The following is a 15,878-nucleotide window of genomic DNA, read 5'->3' as shown; positions in this document are numbered from 1 at the left end:
ATCAGATGTTCAGAGTGTTCATCTAGTTTAATATTTGAAGAGATGCTTAAAAGATTTAGCCAGGAAGGCAAGTTCAAAAACAAAGCAATTGTGTGTGAAAGCAAAACAGACTGGTTACCCTTAGAGAACTCAAGAAACAGTGCTAAGCAATGAGCAAGACTCACCGGTTGTCAGTGCTGTGGGCTGGGAAATGTGGGTAAAGGGCACAGAGAAGAGCAGCAATGGAGGAGTTGGATGTGCTCAAGGAGTACCTGCAGAGCAAATTCAGTGGGGACAGACATTACTATTTCCATGCTTGTGTCTTTAAGGCATTCATGAGTCAGAAGAGTAGGGTTCTGTAACAAAGTACACTGGTAAGGTGCCATGATAAAGCAAAGTGTATCCTTGGTGTAAATACATCTCTTTACAGTTAATCCCTGCATCATTTCCAGGATGACTACTACTCAAAACAAAAGCAACATTCTACAAATGCTACAATTCAACTCAGGGATTAATAAGCAAGGTTTACCCTAAAACAGCAGACTAAGGACAATGGAGTACTAAAGGACTGACAAATCAAAGTTGTCAGATATTAAACTAGATACTTAGGGGTTAAACATAACAGTGCAGGCTGTTATAAGCATAAGCGTTCATAATTCTAAATTACTAAAAGAAAGAAATTGTCACAAAACTCAGAAATTAGAGCAGTTGGCAAAGGTCACAGACATCAGATAAGTGAAGCCATGGATAAAAGAGAAGATGGTGAGAGACTTTGACCCTCTGCAACTGATGCAGAATCAATGCGGTTCTAATTAATGTTTTATCAGGTTATTTACTATGGAAAATGACAAATACCAATATTAATATGAAAAAGGCCAACAACCAAAAATTGTACTTTTAAAAGTTAAAAAAAAATTACTTTTTTGGATCCCTCTCATGAACTCCTATTAAAGAACAAACATAACAAAACATATTCATTACCTTCCTCCTCCCAAAAAGAGAAGGCCCAGCGCCATATGGTGGGCCAAGTGGAAACCATAGTTCATCTCTCCGCCTGTCTTCATATGCAGGAAGCGACAGAGCTGTAACACCTTCAGGTTCCCAGAGCCAGCCATCACCATGGCAAGAGACAGCAGGACAACACTCAGACAGGTTTCAAGGTTGTAAGGCCCAGTCTGGTGACACAAAAAACATGACTGCCTTAACTGTGATTACATTTCTTAATTACCAAAATATCTGACACTGGAAAATTACAAATATTTGTAACTTTAAAACTAAACCTATAAAAATGAATACTGACTATGAAATATAAATTCAATGTAGAGTTTAAAAATATAGTATCATAAAGTAAATAACAATGCACCACCCACTGAGAATTGACATTATCTCTACATATATCACACCCTCAGAAAGTCATCCCATTCATACATACATATTTATAGATGAAAATTAGACACTACTACATATGCTTACTCTCTTAGTAACTCATAAGCAAGTTCTACACACATACACACAAAAACTATATAGCATGATTTTGTTACATACAATGTTTAAGAACATATGAATATGCCATAACTTAGTTTAACATTTTTGGAATTTCTGATATTTCTAATTTCTTCATATTATAAAAATGACTGCATAGGTTTGTGCTGTTAACCAAGAAAAATAAAATCTTGCAATCTCCTTGTTATCACAAAAGCAACTGTAAACACCCTAGATTTTTAATTTTTTTATTTAAACAACATGTTTTTCATTTATTTTACATACCAATCAATTTGCCCTCCCTCCTCTCCTCCCCTTTCCCATCAACTACCCTCTCTAGCCACTCTTCTCCCATCTCCACTCAGGAAGGAGTAGGCCTCCCATGGGCTTGCACAGAGTCTGGTCGTGCCTCCTTAGATTTTTGGAGTTTGTTTCATAAAGAAAACTTTTAGTATTCAGTAATATGACAGAATATGAAGTATGACAATCGACAAATATTATACCTCTCTCATTTATTCTCGTGTCACAAGAGTTAGAAATACATGCATCCCCACAGGCTAATCATATTCTCACCTAATTTAGTACCTTAAAACCTAAACATAAAGATGAGCAGTGCAAAGGTATTTGATAACTCATGAGCTAGCTTACAAGAATTTTCTTTGTTTACTTTATTGCCAAATAGGGGAAAAGGAAAAAAAAAAAAAAAAAGACTTACTACAGAAGCATTGGGTGCAGATAAATAATTCATAAAATCTTTCGCAAACTTATGCTGGAAAAAAGAAAAGAAAATTGCAAGTTAAAGTGACATCTTAAGGCTGTAATCATAAAACAGAAGGAGGGCTAACAGCATAGCAACATTAGCCAAGGTTTTTCTCACCAAACAGTTAAACGCTGATAAGTTTTCTGAACCAGCAAATCGAAATCCCAGAGACAAGCAGGCTCCTGCAATTATGTAGACGTGTGCTTGCCTGAAAACAGATTATAGGAAACATGTTGTTATTGTCCTTTAAAAGCCCATTATTACCTATCTTCTTGGAACAAGAAATAAATATTCATCTTTTCCAAACCAATCTATCCTTCTAAGAATGCTAAAAAAGTTCCCTAACCAATCAGCAGATTTCTGTGGATTTTTTGCAGAAGACCATGTGCCCCACATTGATACAGCCTGCCTCTGACATTCTTTCATATATTACAAAGAACAATTTTTAACCTCCCCCAATGAAAACAACAGAAAAGAAGAAAGTACAATTAAATTTCCATTTATTGTTTCTTTTCCTTCTTTTATTTTGGAGACAAGTTCTCATGTGTCCCAGGGTGGCCTTGAACTCGCTTATATAGCTGACAATACCTGATCTCCTGCCTCTGCCTCCTGAGCATTACACAAATACACATACACACACACACACACACACACACACACACACACAATCTGTAAACATCATATAAATAATGGTTACAATTAGTCAAATCAGGCAACAGTTCTCATGTGTAAGTAAACCAATCTGACAGGTGCTAACATAGTTAATATTATGTATTACATTACTTACGACAAAGTTTCCAAATTCAAGTCCTCTGAACAAGGCAATTCAATTTCACTCAGAGAGATACTATTTTCTCTTATAATCTGTCAAGACAGAAAGAATGTCTGAACACCATGTTCTAGTTATAAATATGTCATGAACTAGCTGTAGTTCAACTAGTTATAGAAAATAAACTCCAAAGTGAGTAACTTATATATATTCATGGGTAGCCTGATTATAACAGTCATATATACTAGAACTTACCTATAACTTCATATAGGAACATGTTATTTCTGTTTTGACAGTAGGTATGTCTAAATTCCTTTGATTATTTGTGTATTTTTTTTTTATTTGTGTGGGGGTACACACAAGCATGACATGGTTTGTGTACAAAGGTCAGAGAACTTCTTGTAACTATATTCTCTCCTAGCATACAGGGGTTCCTGGGATTCCACCCAGGTCACTAGGCTGGCAGCTGGAGTCTTTACCACTGAGCCATCTCACTGGGCCTCCTTTGGGTCTTTAACAGAACATGTACACTGGGGCTTGGGCTTGGCTTCAAAGCCAAATCTTAAGGCCATGCTCTAACAGCTCTGCGACTCATCTATAAATGAACAGAATGGAAATCCACCGACAGTTCATAGGATTAGCACGCTGTATACATAAGTCTTATGTGTTATTATATACAGCTACACCAGACATGGTCACAATTCCACACTTGATCATCAACTAAAAAATCATCACTAAGAGTATGAGTTGTAAATAAGTGCAAAGAAAAACCCTCTGGAATCTGGTCCTTCATCATCATCCTATAGTTTCTGGGCAGTGGCGGCCCACGCCTTTAATTCCAGTACTCAGGAGGCAGAGTTTAAAGCCCATCTGGTCTACAGAATTGAGTTCTAGGATAGGCTCCACAGCTACACAGAGAAACCCTGTCTCAAAAAACAAATTAAAAAGCAAAAAATCCCCCCCAAAATAAAATTATACTTTAAAAAATCAGAACAGGAGAGATCAAAGGGGGAGGAGAGAGAGAGAGAGAGAGAGAGAGAGAGAGAGAAAGAGAAAGAGAGAGAGAGAGACTTGCAAGCAAGTAGAGTGTACAGGAAATAAGAAAAGACTACCAACCCTCAGGTGGAATGTGGTATGTGCCTGTAGCCCAGCACCCAGGAGACCAAAACAGGATTCCAAGTATGAGGTCAGCCAGGCCCTAACAGCCCTCACATCTGGGCTGCTCTCACCCTTCTATCTGGGCGATTCTGTCCAAAGCCCACATAATATAATGCACTAAACTTCAGCATCTGTGCACTACTTATTGCAAATCTCCACAAGAGCTTGATCCATGACAGCCAGAAGCTAAAGCTGCCCAGGTACCCAACAAAAGACAACAGAAAAGAAACTGGCATGTTCACGTAACAGAATAAACCTAGCGGATAGACTATTAACACACTCAATAATAACACACACCATGCTGACACATAGAAGGCTCACACAAAAGATATGCACTGTAGGTGACTTCATTAAAGTAAATGCATCACTAAGATTAGCACATTGGGGAAAAAATAGAATGACACAGGTTTGCACACACGATATTAGTCATATCTTGTTAAGCAATACATTTAATTGTGTATCCTCTGGTTCAGAAATTTTAACTAAGTAGAAAAAATGAAAATAAATATTGACATTTACTTAATAATACACATATTGACATACTAGGGAGTTCATTACTGTTTACAACTTGAAAATATATTCAAAGATTATGAATAAAGTAACTGAACAAGCTTATACAGTAAAATGTTACCTATAGAATGTATTAGTAACATGGGTGTTCATATAAAGTCCATTCACATTTTAGTTTTGGAAGTGTTCTACTCAGAGTATGGAGTAGAAACAATGCAGGACACACACTGGCAACAGCTAGTTATAATAATGATTCTGCAGCCTTGTTACAAAGGAGACTATTTGCTATTAACTAGTATATATGCTAAATCTGCAAATTTTTTTTAGATAAATGAATAGTTAGAATAAAACATCAAGGGTGAAATTTAATTTTAAACAATACAATTTCAAACCTTTGAGAACAAAAGACTGAGTGGTCAGTGGTCAATATATAATTTTTTTCCTCTTATTTTTAAAACTTCTTGGTGGGTGAGTGTGTGTGTGTGTGTGTGTGTGTGTGTGTGTGTGTGTATGCCTGCACCTGTGTATACATGGGTACACAGGCCTAAGATTGATGCCAGGAATCTCTCCCATGACCCTTCTGCCTTATCCATCGGGGAAGGACCTCCTAATTAAACCCAGAAATTACCAACATGTCTAGTTCCATCTCTTTCTCCTCCCACCAATACTTACATGGGTTCTGGGGATCCTAAGATCACATCTACCCTAGCACTTTAGAAAGCACCACCACAAGAGGACAGTATTCACAGAAAGCTTAGAAGGAAGACTCCAGCACTATCCATCCCACCATGCCAGCCTACACCCTCTCTCAGACAGCCTGGAGAAGTTCCACAGATCGGGGAACTAAGAGCTCACATGATGAATGCAATCACTGGCAAAGCCAGAGTTGTCACAGCCCATGACCACCCCTGCAAAGTGGGACTGGCCTGAAGGAGCATGAGCTGGGCACTCTAACTCTGGCCCTCTTGCTTCCAATGCAAGCACTTTTGCTGCTTTACCTTCCTCTCAGCCCTCAAGGTATACTTTTAAAATGAAAGTTCCTCTGCCTTCAAAAGAAACCCCTAAAGATGAGCTAGAAAGACTACTCAGCAGTTACAAAAATGCACTACTCTTCCAGAGGACCCAAGTTCAATTCACAGAACCCACTATAAGCAGCTCCCAAGTGCACATAACTCCAGCTCCAGGAGGAGCTGATGCTTCTTCAAGCATGAGCACTTTTATGCGTGAGCATGCATGCACTTAAATAAAAACTAATCTTTAAAAAGAAGAGACCATAAGGATAAATAATTGCCTTCACAAGAAAAAATATTCTATAGCATGTTTTAAACTCTTGCAAGAAATAACAATTTATGTCATTAAAGTTACAGTATTTATTATTTGTACCTACCTGAGGAACATTACTGTCAACCCACTTGGAATTCGGTAAAATATCATCCCACAAAATCAGGCACCGAGCAAGTGTCTTAAAAATGAATTACAGACAAAATTAATTAGGCAAAGCTCACATATTTCCTAATAATTATAGCCGTAAAAAAACTAAAGATTAGTTCCCAACTAATGACTACTTTAAAAAACATAGACTATCAACTAAATATAAAAAAAAAATAAAAATAAAAATTTAGATCTTAAAATTAAAATTCAGTTCATCATCATCATCATCATCATCATCAAACTTTTTAGGGCTTGGGAAAGCTTTACTTTGCTGTGAAAGAAAACTCACAAAGGGAAGAGCCACAGCTCGGCTTACACATCAATTTAAAAACTTTCATGTGGTGGTTCAAACGTTAAAGAAACACAGAACAACTTTAGACAGTACTAAACTGTTACTCTCATTATAACCTTCATAGTACTATCGCATCCTTAGTAATACTAAAAAGTAACACAGGGTCTAGGTTGCATGCTCCCTTATCTACCAGGTAGTTCACCTTTCCTAGCCTTCCTAAGTTCTATTTGGGAAACTTCAAAATAGCATTGCCAGTCAGGAAAACTTGGCAGGTTAAAAGTAAAACCCTTTCATGAAAAGGCATTCAGATTTATAGGCTAAACTTGAGGATCAAAAAAAGTCCCCTTCTTGTCAAGAAAGATGAAAATGACAAAGCACCACACCCTAAGCAAGAGAAATTCTGGCTTCACAAAGTCCAGCAAATACATGGTATCAGGAGCTCGCAGCCAGTCAGCAATGGATCTGTTGGCAGAGGACATCAATGAAGGTTACTGCTCAAGAAGGCCAGGTAATCAAAACTCAAAAGACATCAAATCATTTCTCCCCTCCAGCAAAGGTCTAGCTTTTCCATTAATGTTTCACTCATATTAACATAACAATTATTTTTTTATGTCTCATTATAACATGTAAGTTCCATGAGAGTATTTTTAATTTTGTCTTGTTTGATGAAATACCTCCAGTACCAAGAAAACATTGACATAACATTTATCCAAATAAAAGATTCATGATATCTGTTATAACTTTGTTAATTCTGCATAGAATTTTCCTAATTGAATCTCAAGAATATTTTTCAAATTACAATAATTAAGGTGAGCTAGGGACATAACTCAGGACAGACTGGGAAAATAGAAGGTTTAGTCATTAGAAAAGCTTCTAAAAGCAAACCCATTTTTATAAATGGCAAACCAAGTACAGAATAATGCTAAGTATTTCTGGCTTAAACAGTGCTCACAAAGATATGCCAAATTACTGAAGGGAACTGGGCAGCTTTTTGGGCTAGCCTTCCATATCCTTGGCTTCCCTATCCATCTGAAAGTACCAGGAGGGAAAAAAAAATTTACGTCTAGATTACACATGGTCTTTTCATTTGCTTTAATCATCACTTTCTAAATAATACAGTATTAACATTGTATATTACAGTATACAATGGTATGTATAAGTGTACCTCATACTGTAAGTAATCTACAGATGATTTTAAGAACCAAGATGAAGTGCATGGGATTACACATAAATCCCATGCTTTTGTAGTTCACTTTAGGGGTCTTGGGACCAATATCCTAAACACAGTGAGACAAACACCCTGATAAACAGCATTACCAAAGAAAACACTAAAGTCTACTCAGCTCCTGATATCTGCAAGAACAGAGTCAGGCTGCTCTAGCATGGGGGATATAAACATGGGAAGATTGTACTGCTTAATGCAAAAAGGACACCACATGTCATGCAGGGGACAGGTGTTCTTACCTGTTATTGGTTTTTAAGTAGATCATAGCCAAAGCCAGAGTAGCACCTGGACAAGTCACATCCACGTTTATGGTATCTCCTTCCTGGTGAGAGAAGTTACTCATGAATTCATCAGGCTGAGCACACCATCAGCACACTTCTAACTGTGTACAAAATCACTACTGACTAGATTCTTAGCCCTCTCAGCTTGTGGCACTCTGATCCCTAACTCTGATTTGACTTACTTTGATTTGGTAACTTGGAGATTTATGTTTCTCCCTGTGCATTCCAGTCTGAAAACGCCTATGACCTCCAACCATATACTGATACAGCTGTTCCGGCACATTGAGATCAGACATACCAATCAAATTGCTGCCATGCTGGAAAAATCAAATAACTGAGATGAAGAGAAGTCATACAGCAACAAGTCAGTAACACACACCCATAGTAAACAAAGGGACACTTCAAAAGAGGGCATTTTAATTTTGAAGTTTTCTTCCAATTACAATAAACACTTTACACACTAATTAATATCAAGCTATTAATTCTCAAAAATTGTAATTTAGATTCAGATCTGCATACTTGTGTTTAATAAAGCCCACAGGTCAAAGCCACACTTAAACTCAGGGCAAAGTTAAAGACTGAGTAGGAATTCAAACCTCAACTGGGAACACCTGGGTACTTCATTCCTGCACCTGCGATCTGTCAGGCATACTCCACACCATGTTCCATTCTGCTGTACTTAAAATGAGTTACCTCAATTCAGCAACCCTATCTGTCCTCCTTAGCTTCACTTGTTAAGCTGATACAGCCTAGAGTCAGCTGAGAATAAAGCCTCAACTGAGTACTTGTCTAGATTAGACTGGCCTGTGGACATGTCTGTGGGGGCTGACTTGATTATTAATTGATATAGAAGACCTCAGCCCACAGTGAAAAGTACCATGGCTAGGCAAGTGGTCCTGGCTTATCAAATAGAGCTAGCTAAACACGAGCCTGTAAGCAAGCCAGAAAGTGAGCAAACAAGCAGACTGCTTCACAGTTTCTGCTACGGGTTCCTGACTTGAGTTCCTGTCCAGAATGAAAGTGTAAGCAGAAATAAACCCATCCTCCCCTGAGGTGATTAGGTCAGAGTGTTTTTATCACAGCAACAGAACAAAACGAGGACACTACTGAACAGCTACTAGTAAGACTCGCACTCAAGGGAGGTGCAATTGAATCCAGCCCAAGGTTATCTACCTCGATACTAAATGGCAGGCAGAGCTGTATGTCAAACACAGCAGTTCTGCTCAACAGTCATAGGACTGCTTAACCAACAGACACTAATGTAGTCAAATGATTAGCTCACCATGTCTGAACCAAATTTCCAGTCCCAATTCACAGTATGATGCTTTTACATAGTACCACCTGCTTCTTTAGCTTACATGTCAGATGTGAGAAGAAAACACATGGCCAACAATGACAGATTTTTAGAATGCACGTAAGAAGAAACATGTTTCACTACAACATTTTGAGTTATCATTTAGCTTGACTAGAACACTACATTGGAGGGTTTTCAAGGCAATCGTACTCCAAGAGAAAAACAGTAATTACATGGAATGTTTTTGGCAGTTTTGTAGACATCTCTTGGATGAAATTAAAGATGAGTTAACCTGACACTGCATTCTGTTACAAAGCAAGAGCTGCTATAGCAACTCTGGAATACAGTTATCAACAGAGCAGCAAAAGAAAGATTGGGGCTATTTCTAACAATTACTCCAGATTCATAAGGCTTCTAATCATATATATTTTCACTGTTTTTCTACTCATTATGTATAGAGAGAAAGAGAGTGATCAATATATGTGTGTGAGTAAGCATGTGTGTCTGAGGGTGGTATATTTGCATGTGTGTGCAGGCACACACACATACATGTATGGATACTTGTGTGTAAGTATGCACAGGGGCCACAGGAGGATGCTGAGTATCCTGCTCTATCATTCTCAGTGTGTTCTGAAATCCAAACACAAGTTCTCATGCTTACACAGAGCAACCATTGTTATCCAGCCCTATTTTCTTCCAGAGTGATTTACCATTCTTTATCTTATCTCTTGAATTTTTTTCAAGAAATTTCAGGGTCAGAGAGATGGTTCAGTGGTAAAGAGCACTAGCTGCTCTTCCAGAGGAACTGGGTTCAATACCTAGCACCCACATGGTAGCTATCTGTAACTCTAGTTCCAGGGTATCCAATACCATCTTCTGGCCTCTGCAGGCATTGCATATACATGGTAAACAGACATACATGCAAGCAAAATATTCATAAACATAAAAATAAAAGAGAAATACCATAGTTTAACTATAAACATACATGTCAGAGGAAAGGAATTTTAAAATCCCACCTCACTATAATTTTTCTCCACTGCAGACTTTAAGAAAGAATGCAGAAAGAAGGAAAGGTGGGCACTGGGTGAAGTGACAGGACACCAGCATGGCATTCAGCGCCAAGTGTTAAGGGAGTTCCTTTCAATATGCAGATGTCCTGGGTAAAAGCAGAAGACAGACTACTTACCCCCAAGCAAACCATACCCAGGGCCAGACCAGCAGCTAAAGAATAGGACTCTCTGTCAGTGCAATATTCCATTTCCGGACCAGGGGGCCGCCCTATGAAGGACAGAGAAACGCAGGTGAAGACAGCTTATTACAAACTTCAACTTGTAAAAGTTTTAGAGACTTCACTTTCTAATTGCTTAAGATAAAGACACTGTTCAAAGTGCATCCAATTTATCAGCTTATCAAAAGTTCCCGTGGGTTCTTAAATTTATCTATCAAAGCTTCTATCAGCAATGACTTTCAAATACTGTGAAAACTTGGATTTTACCAGAAAGTTGCCAAGAAGTATTATAGTTTTTAAAGAGACAATTACATTGGACTGGCCAGATGGCTCAGTTTTGCCAAGTCCGACACTCTGAGTGCAATCTCCAAGACACACATGGAGGGAGAGCAACTCCAGCAAGCTGTCTTCTGACCTCCACACCGGCGCTTACCCCAACACTTAACAAAGGAGACAGGTACTCTTAAAAACTGTTTTCACTAAAAATAAATTAAAATAAAGCCATTTGAATTTTAATTATTTTCAAATGCATTCACTAGATGTGATTAAAAATGTTCAAATAGCCAGGCAGTTATGGCACATGCCTTTAGTCCCAGCACTCAAGAGGCACAGACAGACGATCTCTGTGAGTTCCAGGCCAGCCTGGTCTACAGAGCAAGTTCTAGGACAGCCAGGGCGACACAGAATACTCCTGTCTAGGGGGAAAAAAAAGTTCAAGTATTGATAATCATGCACTTACTTTATGCTTTTAAGTTAACTACTATATTTCCCAGATTTTCATTGGATTCTAGATAATATGTGTTCATGGTAAAAATTCATACTTTTAAAAGCATTCCATTCTACTAACTCTATGTTTTAGGGCATCAGTTTTCAATTAGTGCATATCTCTTGGATATCAGATATTTACATTATGATTCATAACAGCAGAAAATTACAGTTATGAAGTAGCAGTGAAATAATTTTATGGTTGGGGCTAACAGAACATGAGGAAATGTATTTAACAGTCACTGCATTAGGAAAGGTGAAAACCACTGCTTTAGGAAAACAAAATGTGTTATGCATAAAGAACTCTCCCTCCAGAAAGAAGTTCATACTTCTGGAATTGTATTCTCCAGATTGGGAAAAAAAAAAAATGACATTAAGGTAATTAGTATAATACTTATGCATAACAGCAAAGAGATAGAAACAGCCCCTGAGGTAGCTGGACAAGATGATGTATGCTATGATCCCAGCACTAAGGAGGGGGAAGGAGGGGCAGGCTGGAGAGATGACTTAGTGGTTAAGAGCACTTTCTCTTCCAGAAGTCCCAGGTTTGATTCCTAGCGCTCACATGGCAACAGCTAACAACTGTCTGTGACTCCAATTCCAAGAGATTGAACACCCTCTTCTGGGGCACTGCACATGGTACACAGACATACATGCAGGCAAAACACCCACACATAAAATAAACATTTTTTTAAAGTGGAAAAAAATGGTCTAACAATTAGACATTTTAGAAAACCTCATAAGATATACAATATTAATTTAATTTGAAGACACTTATGACAATGAAGCATTTTCAAAGGCAGAATATAAATACCGCATGCATATGAATCAAGAAAAAAATCTTGCATGCAGAATATGAAAGAGGTATGCTGTGAGAGAGTAGTTACATCACTAGACAGCACTGTGGTACAGCAGCATTTACTTAACCTTAAGCTCAGTGGTTCTCAACCTTCCTAATGCTGCAACCCTTTAATGCAATTCCTTATGTTGTGGTGACCCGCAACCATAAAATTATTTTCATTTCATTGTTACTTCATAACTGTAATTTTGCTACTGTTATAAATATATGTGTGTTCCGATGCTCTTAGGCAATCCCTGTGAAGGTTAAGAATTACTGCTCTAGACGAACAAGCTGTAAACAGCAGTGCTGGGGACCATCTGAGTACTTGTTTTACACCCATAATGTACACTACTTTATATTTTGGAAAAGGAAGGAAAGTTTCAGTTTTGTGAATATCTTCTACTATCACTATGGCTATCAAAGTCAAGCCCCGTTCTTCACTGTCCTATAGTACAGCCACCTCATGAAACAGATTCCTGGTGGAACTGCCTGGGCTTTAGCTGGCACAACAGCAAGGACCAAAGCTTTTGTTATTGAGTCTCCTACATACACATCACTAGAGAAGATACACCCTGCAGCCTGGGTCCTAGGGTACACGAAGCAGAAATAGAGCGACCAAACCATAGATCTATAGCCTAAAGCAGAGTCAGCAGGCCAGTTTAATTGTAATTCATTATGTAGAAGTGTGGTAGCAACAGCTATGTGATGCAATCATGCTAAAGGACAATGCATCCTCACTAACACACTGGTGGCTCAGATATCTCAAAAGTTTTTGTTTCCATGGTTTCCCTACTAGTAGTCAAAACTGTTCTGAAAACACTGAATGTCAAGTTCTGGAAATGAAAAAAAATCCACCTTCAGTAGAGCATTATAATCATCATACTCTAACATCAGTTACCGTTGTAAATTTGTTACTTTAATTTATAAGTTAAACTTCATCACTTGTATGTACAGTGGCCTCATTATCTATAGGTTCTGAACCCATGGATGGACTCAACCAACCACACATCAAACATATTTTTTAAAATGTACTTGCATTGCACAGACTTCCACCATTATTCCCTAAACAATACAAGTGAACAAACTGTTTGTATTGCGTTTACATTAAATCCTTTACATTTTTTTTACCAGTGATTAAAAAGTAACTGAAAAATATGAGTGTTGCATAAGTTACAGGAGACAATCATTTGATTATTTCTCAAGTGTTCTTGTCCAACAGAAGAAAACAATGTGATATTAGGAACCAAAACAATCTAGTTTTAAGTGCAGGTTTCTGCCAGACATTGCCTTGTGTGAGATGAATGGCTCATTCACATGCATCCACTCGAGCTCAACAGTGGGCTTACCAGTCCAGGCTTACTACCTACACAGCAACAAAAGCCCTGCTTACATTACTTGTTGAGTTTTGCTTTTTTATTTTTTGCTTTTAAATAATTATCTGATCATTCTGTACTCATAAAAGCTACTCTGTTTTCCTTAATTTTCATAGTTTTATCATCATTTTCTATAGGTATATGCTTGAGTGGAAAATGTATAGCTGTAAGGATTAAGCACTATTAACTGCATACCTATTTCAGCCAATAGGACTTCGGCTGTATGTCTGTGAGCTGTGCCCTGATAAACAAGGCCAATGCCAACCACTGCAGCCACTTGGACATTGTGAGGCACATCAAGCTCTGTGGATGTTGGAGGTAAGAGAGCAGGAACGTGAATGCTAAGAAGCCGGGTAATTGACATGTCCATGGTGCCAAGTTTTGCAGCAGAAACACCAAGTAGCAATCCAATGCTTGTCATTTCATGGCCCTACAAAGGCAAACAAAATAAAACTCAGACTCTAACAGAACATATATGGCTATTTTGAAATAGAGGAAGAGAAGGGGGTGGGGGAAGTGTATGTGTGTGTGTGTGTGTGAGCGCGCGCGAATGAGCATGAGAGTATATTTTCAGAAGCCAGAGATTCCTCAGAAGCCGCCCATCTTAGTTTTTGAAGCACAGTCTCTCACTGGGACCTGAGACTCTCACTCAAGTAGACTGGCTGCCAGCAAGACCCCACAGTCCTCTCTTCTTCACCTCCCCAGCACCAGAATTACAAGCACACTCCACCACAGCTGGCCTTTTTGTGTGAGTGCGGGAAACCATCTCAAGTCTCATGTTTCCATGGCAAGCACTTTACTATCTCCCCAGCCCCACTGAGTTTTAGATAAAACAATGCCTGCCTCTTTCAATAAGTACCTTTACATGGCAGGCACTGAGAGTATAGTGGCAAACTAAACGCATATGGTCCCAGCTCTTATAGTGTCCTAATAAGGGGGAAACATGATAAATTAGAAACACAAAAACACAAAATTAAAACTTGTTTACAAGTACAGAGTAAACGACTATTCAAAGGACACTAATATATTTTTTTATGAGGAGGGGCTAGAGAATTATTAGCAATCTCTAAGAAAAGTGACAGAAGATGGGACACTCAAAGGAAGAGCAGTACAACGGCTGCAGAAGTAAGCAGGGGCACATGGATCCCAGCGGCAGACACAATGGAGGATGAGCAAATGGTTCTGAGCAAGGGTCACACTGACTTACAGTTAGAGGTGCAGGAATGCGAAAGGGAAAGAAGACAATCAGGAGGTGGTGCAGTAGGTGTGTGGCACAATGCCAGGCATGGGGATGGCAAGTTCTCACCTTAGTTAGGTAGTCATGGATATTGAGAGTAGCCAGCTTGGTAAGGTGCCCATTCAGACCCAGGGCCATGAGAAAGCCAGCGTACTCATTGGCTAACTCGGCATGCTTTGGCTTGTTGTAAACAATCCAAGCTGAGTCTATCTGGGAGGCAGGGGCTATCTTCAGGCCAGCAGCCACACCATTATGGAAGCTGGCCCAACTTGTCATATTGGGAGGAACATCGATGTTCCCACTATTAAGATCTACAGTTGTATTCCGTGGAGGGGCTCGCCCTAGGCAGACAAGAAGTGAATTAAAATACAAAATTAAAAACTCAGGTCTTTGAAATAAGGTTGCCTTTATTGGATTCAAAACCCCTATTGGGGGCTGGAGATGGCTCTACAGGTAAGAGCACTTGCTTCTCTTGCAGAGGACCTAGGTTAAGTTTCCAGCACCCATATGGCAGCTCATAACCACTTATAACTCTGTTCCCTGGGGATCCAATGCCTCTTCTGACATCTTTGAACTTATTCCCACACATGGTACACATACATACACTCATGTATATGCATACATATATACATTCATACATAAATACACAAACACACACACATGTGCGCGCGCGCGCGCACACACACACACACATGTGCGCGCGCGCACACACACACACACACACACACACACACACACAGATACATACATCGTCTCAGTAAGGTGGCACAAGTTTGTAATGCCAGGACTCCAGAGGCAAAGGCAGGTGGAGCTCTGTGACTTGGAACCCAATCTGGTCTACACAGAGTTCCAGGCCAGTCAAGGTTTAGGCTACATAGCTCTGTATCCAAAAACAACAAATAAACTGTATAGTTTAAAATACTTCGGCGCTCATTTTGCTAAAATAACTGACACTAATTTCACTTCAGACGATCTAGTCAGGGTTCTCTATGCTCAGCAATATTTGCAACTGCAGGGAGGTAGAACAAAACTAAATAAAGATAAGTGTCAGTTTAACTACATGAATAACAAATTCCAACAGGTGACTGAGGATGCTGGTGTCCATTTCAAACATTCACTCCTATATTGTTGTCTAGATATTAAAGCAAAGTAAATTTTAAGAGACAACGATCTTCAGGAATCTGCCCTATTTCTGATTCATATGCCTATGCCTCAGCACATAGACACCTATAAGTATCTAATATATGTTAGAT

The 15,878-nt window shown here is 38.8% G+C and overlaps 2 protein-coding genes across 2 annotated transcripts in view; one reads left to right on the top strand and one right to left on the bottom strand.

Moving 5' to 3' along the window:
- Bcl2l11 (BCL2 like 11) overlaps positions 1 to 15,878 on the top strand; it is a 641,641-nt gene that overhangs the window by 502,127 nt on the left and 123,636 nt on the right. The gene's annotated exons all lie outside the window — the stretch shown is intronic.
- Anapc1 (anaphase promoting complex subunit 1) overlaps positions 1 to 15,878 on the bottom strand; it is a 70,931-nt gene that overhangs the window by 14,473 nt on the left and 40,580 nt on the right. The window contains exons 28-39 of the mRNA XM_051183423.1: positions 14,695 to 14,966; positions 13,584 to 13,818; positions 10,368 to 10,459; positions 8,070 to 8,204; positions 7,846 to 7,928; positions 6,765 to 6,843; positions 6,046 to 6,120; positions 3,009 to 3,085; positions 2,339 to 2,429; positions 2,177 to 2,230; positions 961 to 1,154; positions 165 to 251 (exon numbers count right to left, since the gene is read on the bottom strand). Of these exons, the coding sequence (XP_051039380.1) occupies positions 165 to 251; positions 961 to 1,154; positions 2,177 to 2,230; positions 2,339 to 2,429; positions 3,009 to 3,085; positions 6,046 to 6,120; positions 6,765 to 6,843; positions 7,846 to 7,928; positions 8,070 to 8,204; positions 10,368 to 10,459; positions 13,584 to 13,818; positions 14,695 to 14,966 (1,474 nt within the window). The remainder of the gene's footprint in view (positions 1 to 164; positions 252 to 960; positions 1,155 to 2,176; positions 2,231 to 2,338; positions 2,430 to 3,008; positions 3,086 to 6,045; positions 6,121 to 6,764; positions 6,844 to 7,845; positions 7,929 to 8,069; positions 8,205 to 10,367; positions 10,460 to 13,583; positions 13,819 to 14,694; positions 14,967 to 15,878) is intronic.

Source organism: Phodopus roborovskii, unplaced genomic scaffold (assembly GCF_943737965.1).
Source record: "Phodopus roborovskii unplaced genomic scaffold, PHOROB, whole genome shotgun sequence".
NCBI lineage: Eukaryota > Metazoa > Chordata > Mammalia > Rodentia > Cricetidae > Phodopus > Phodopus roborovskii.
This window is presented reverse-complemented; position numbering and strand designations above follow the sequence as displayed.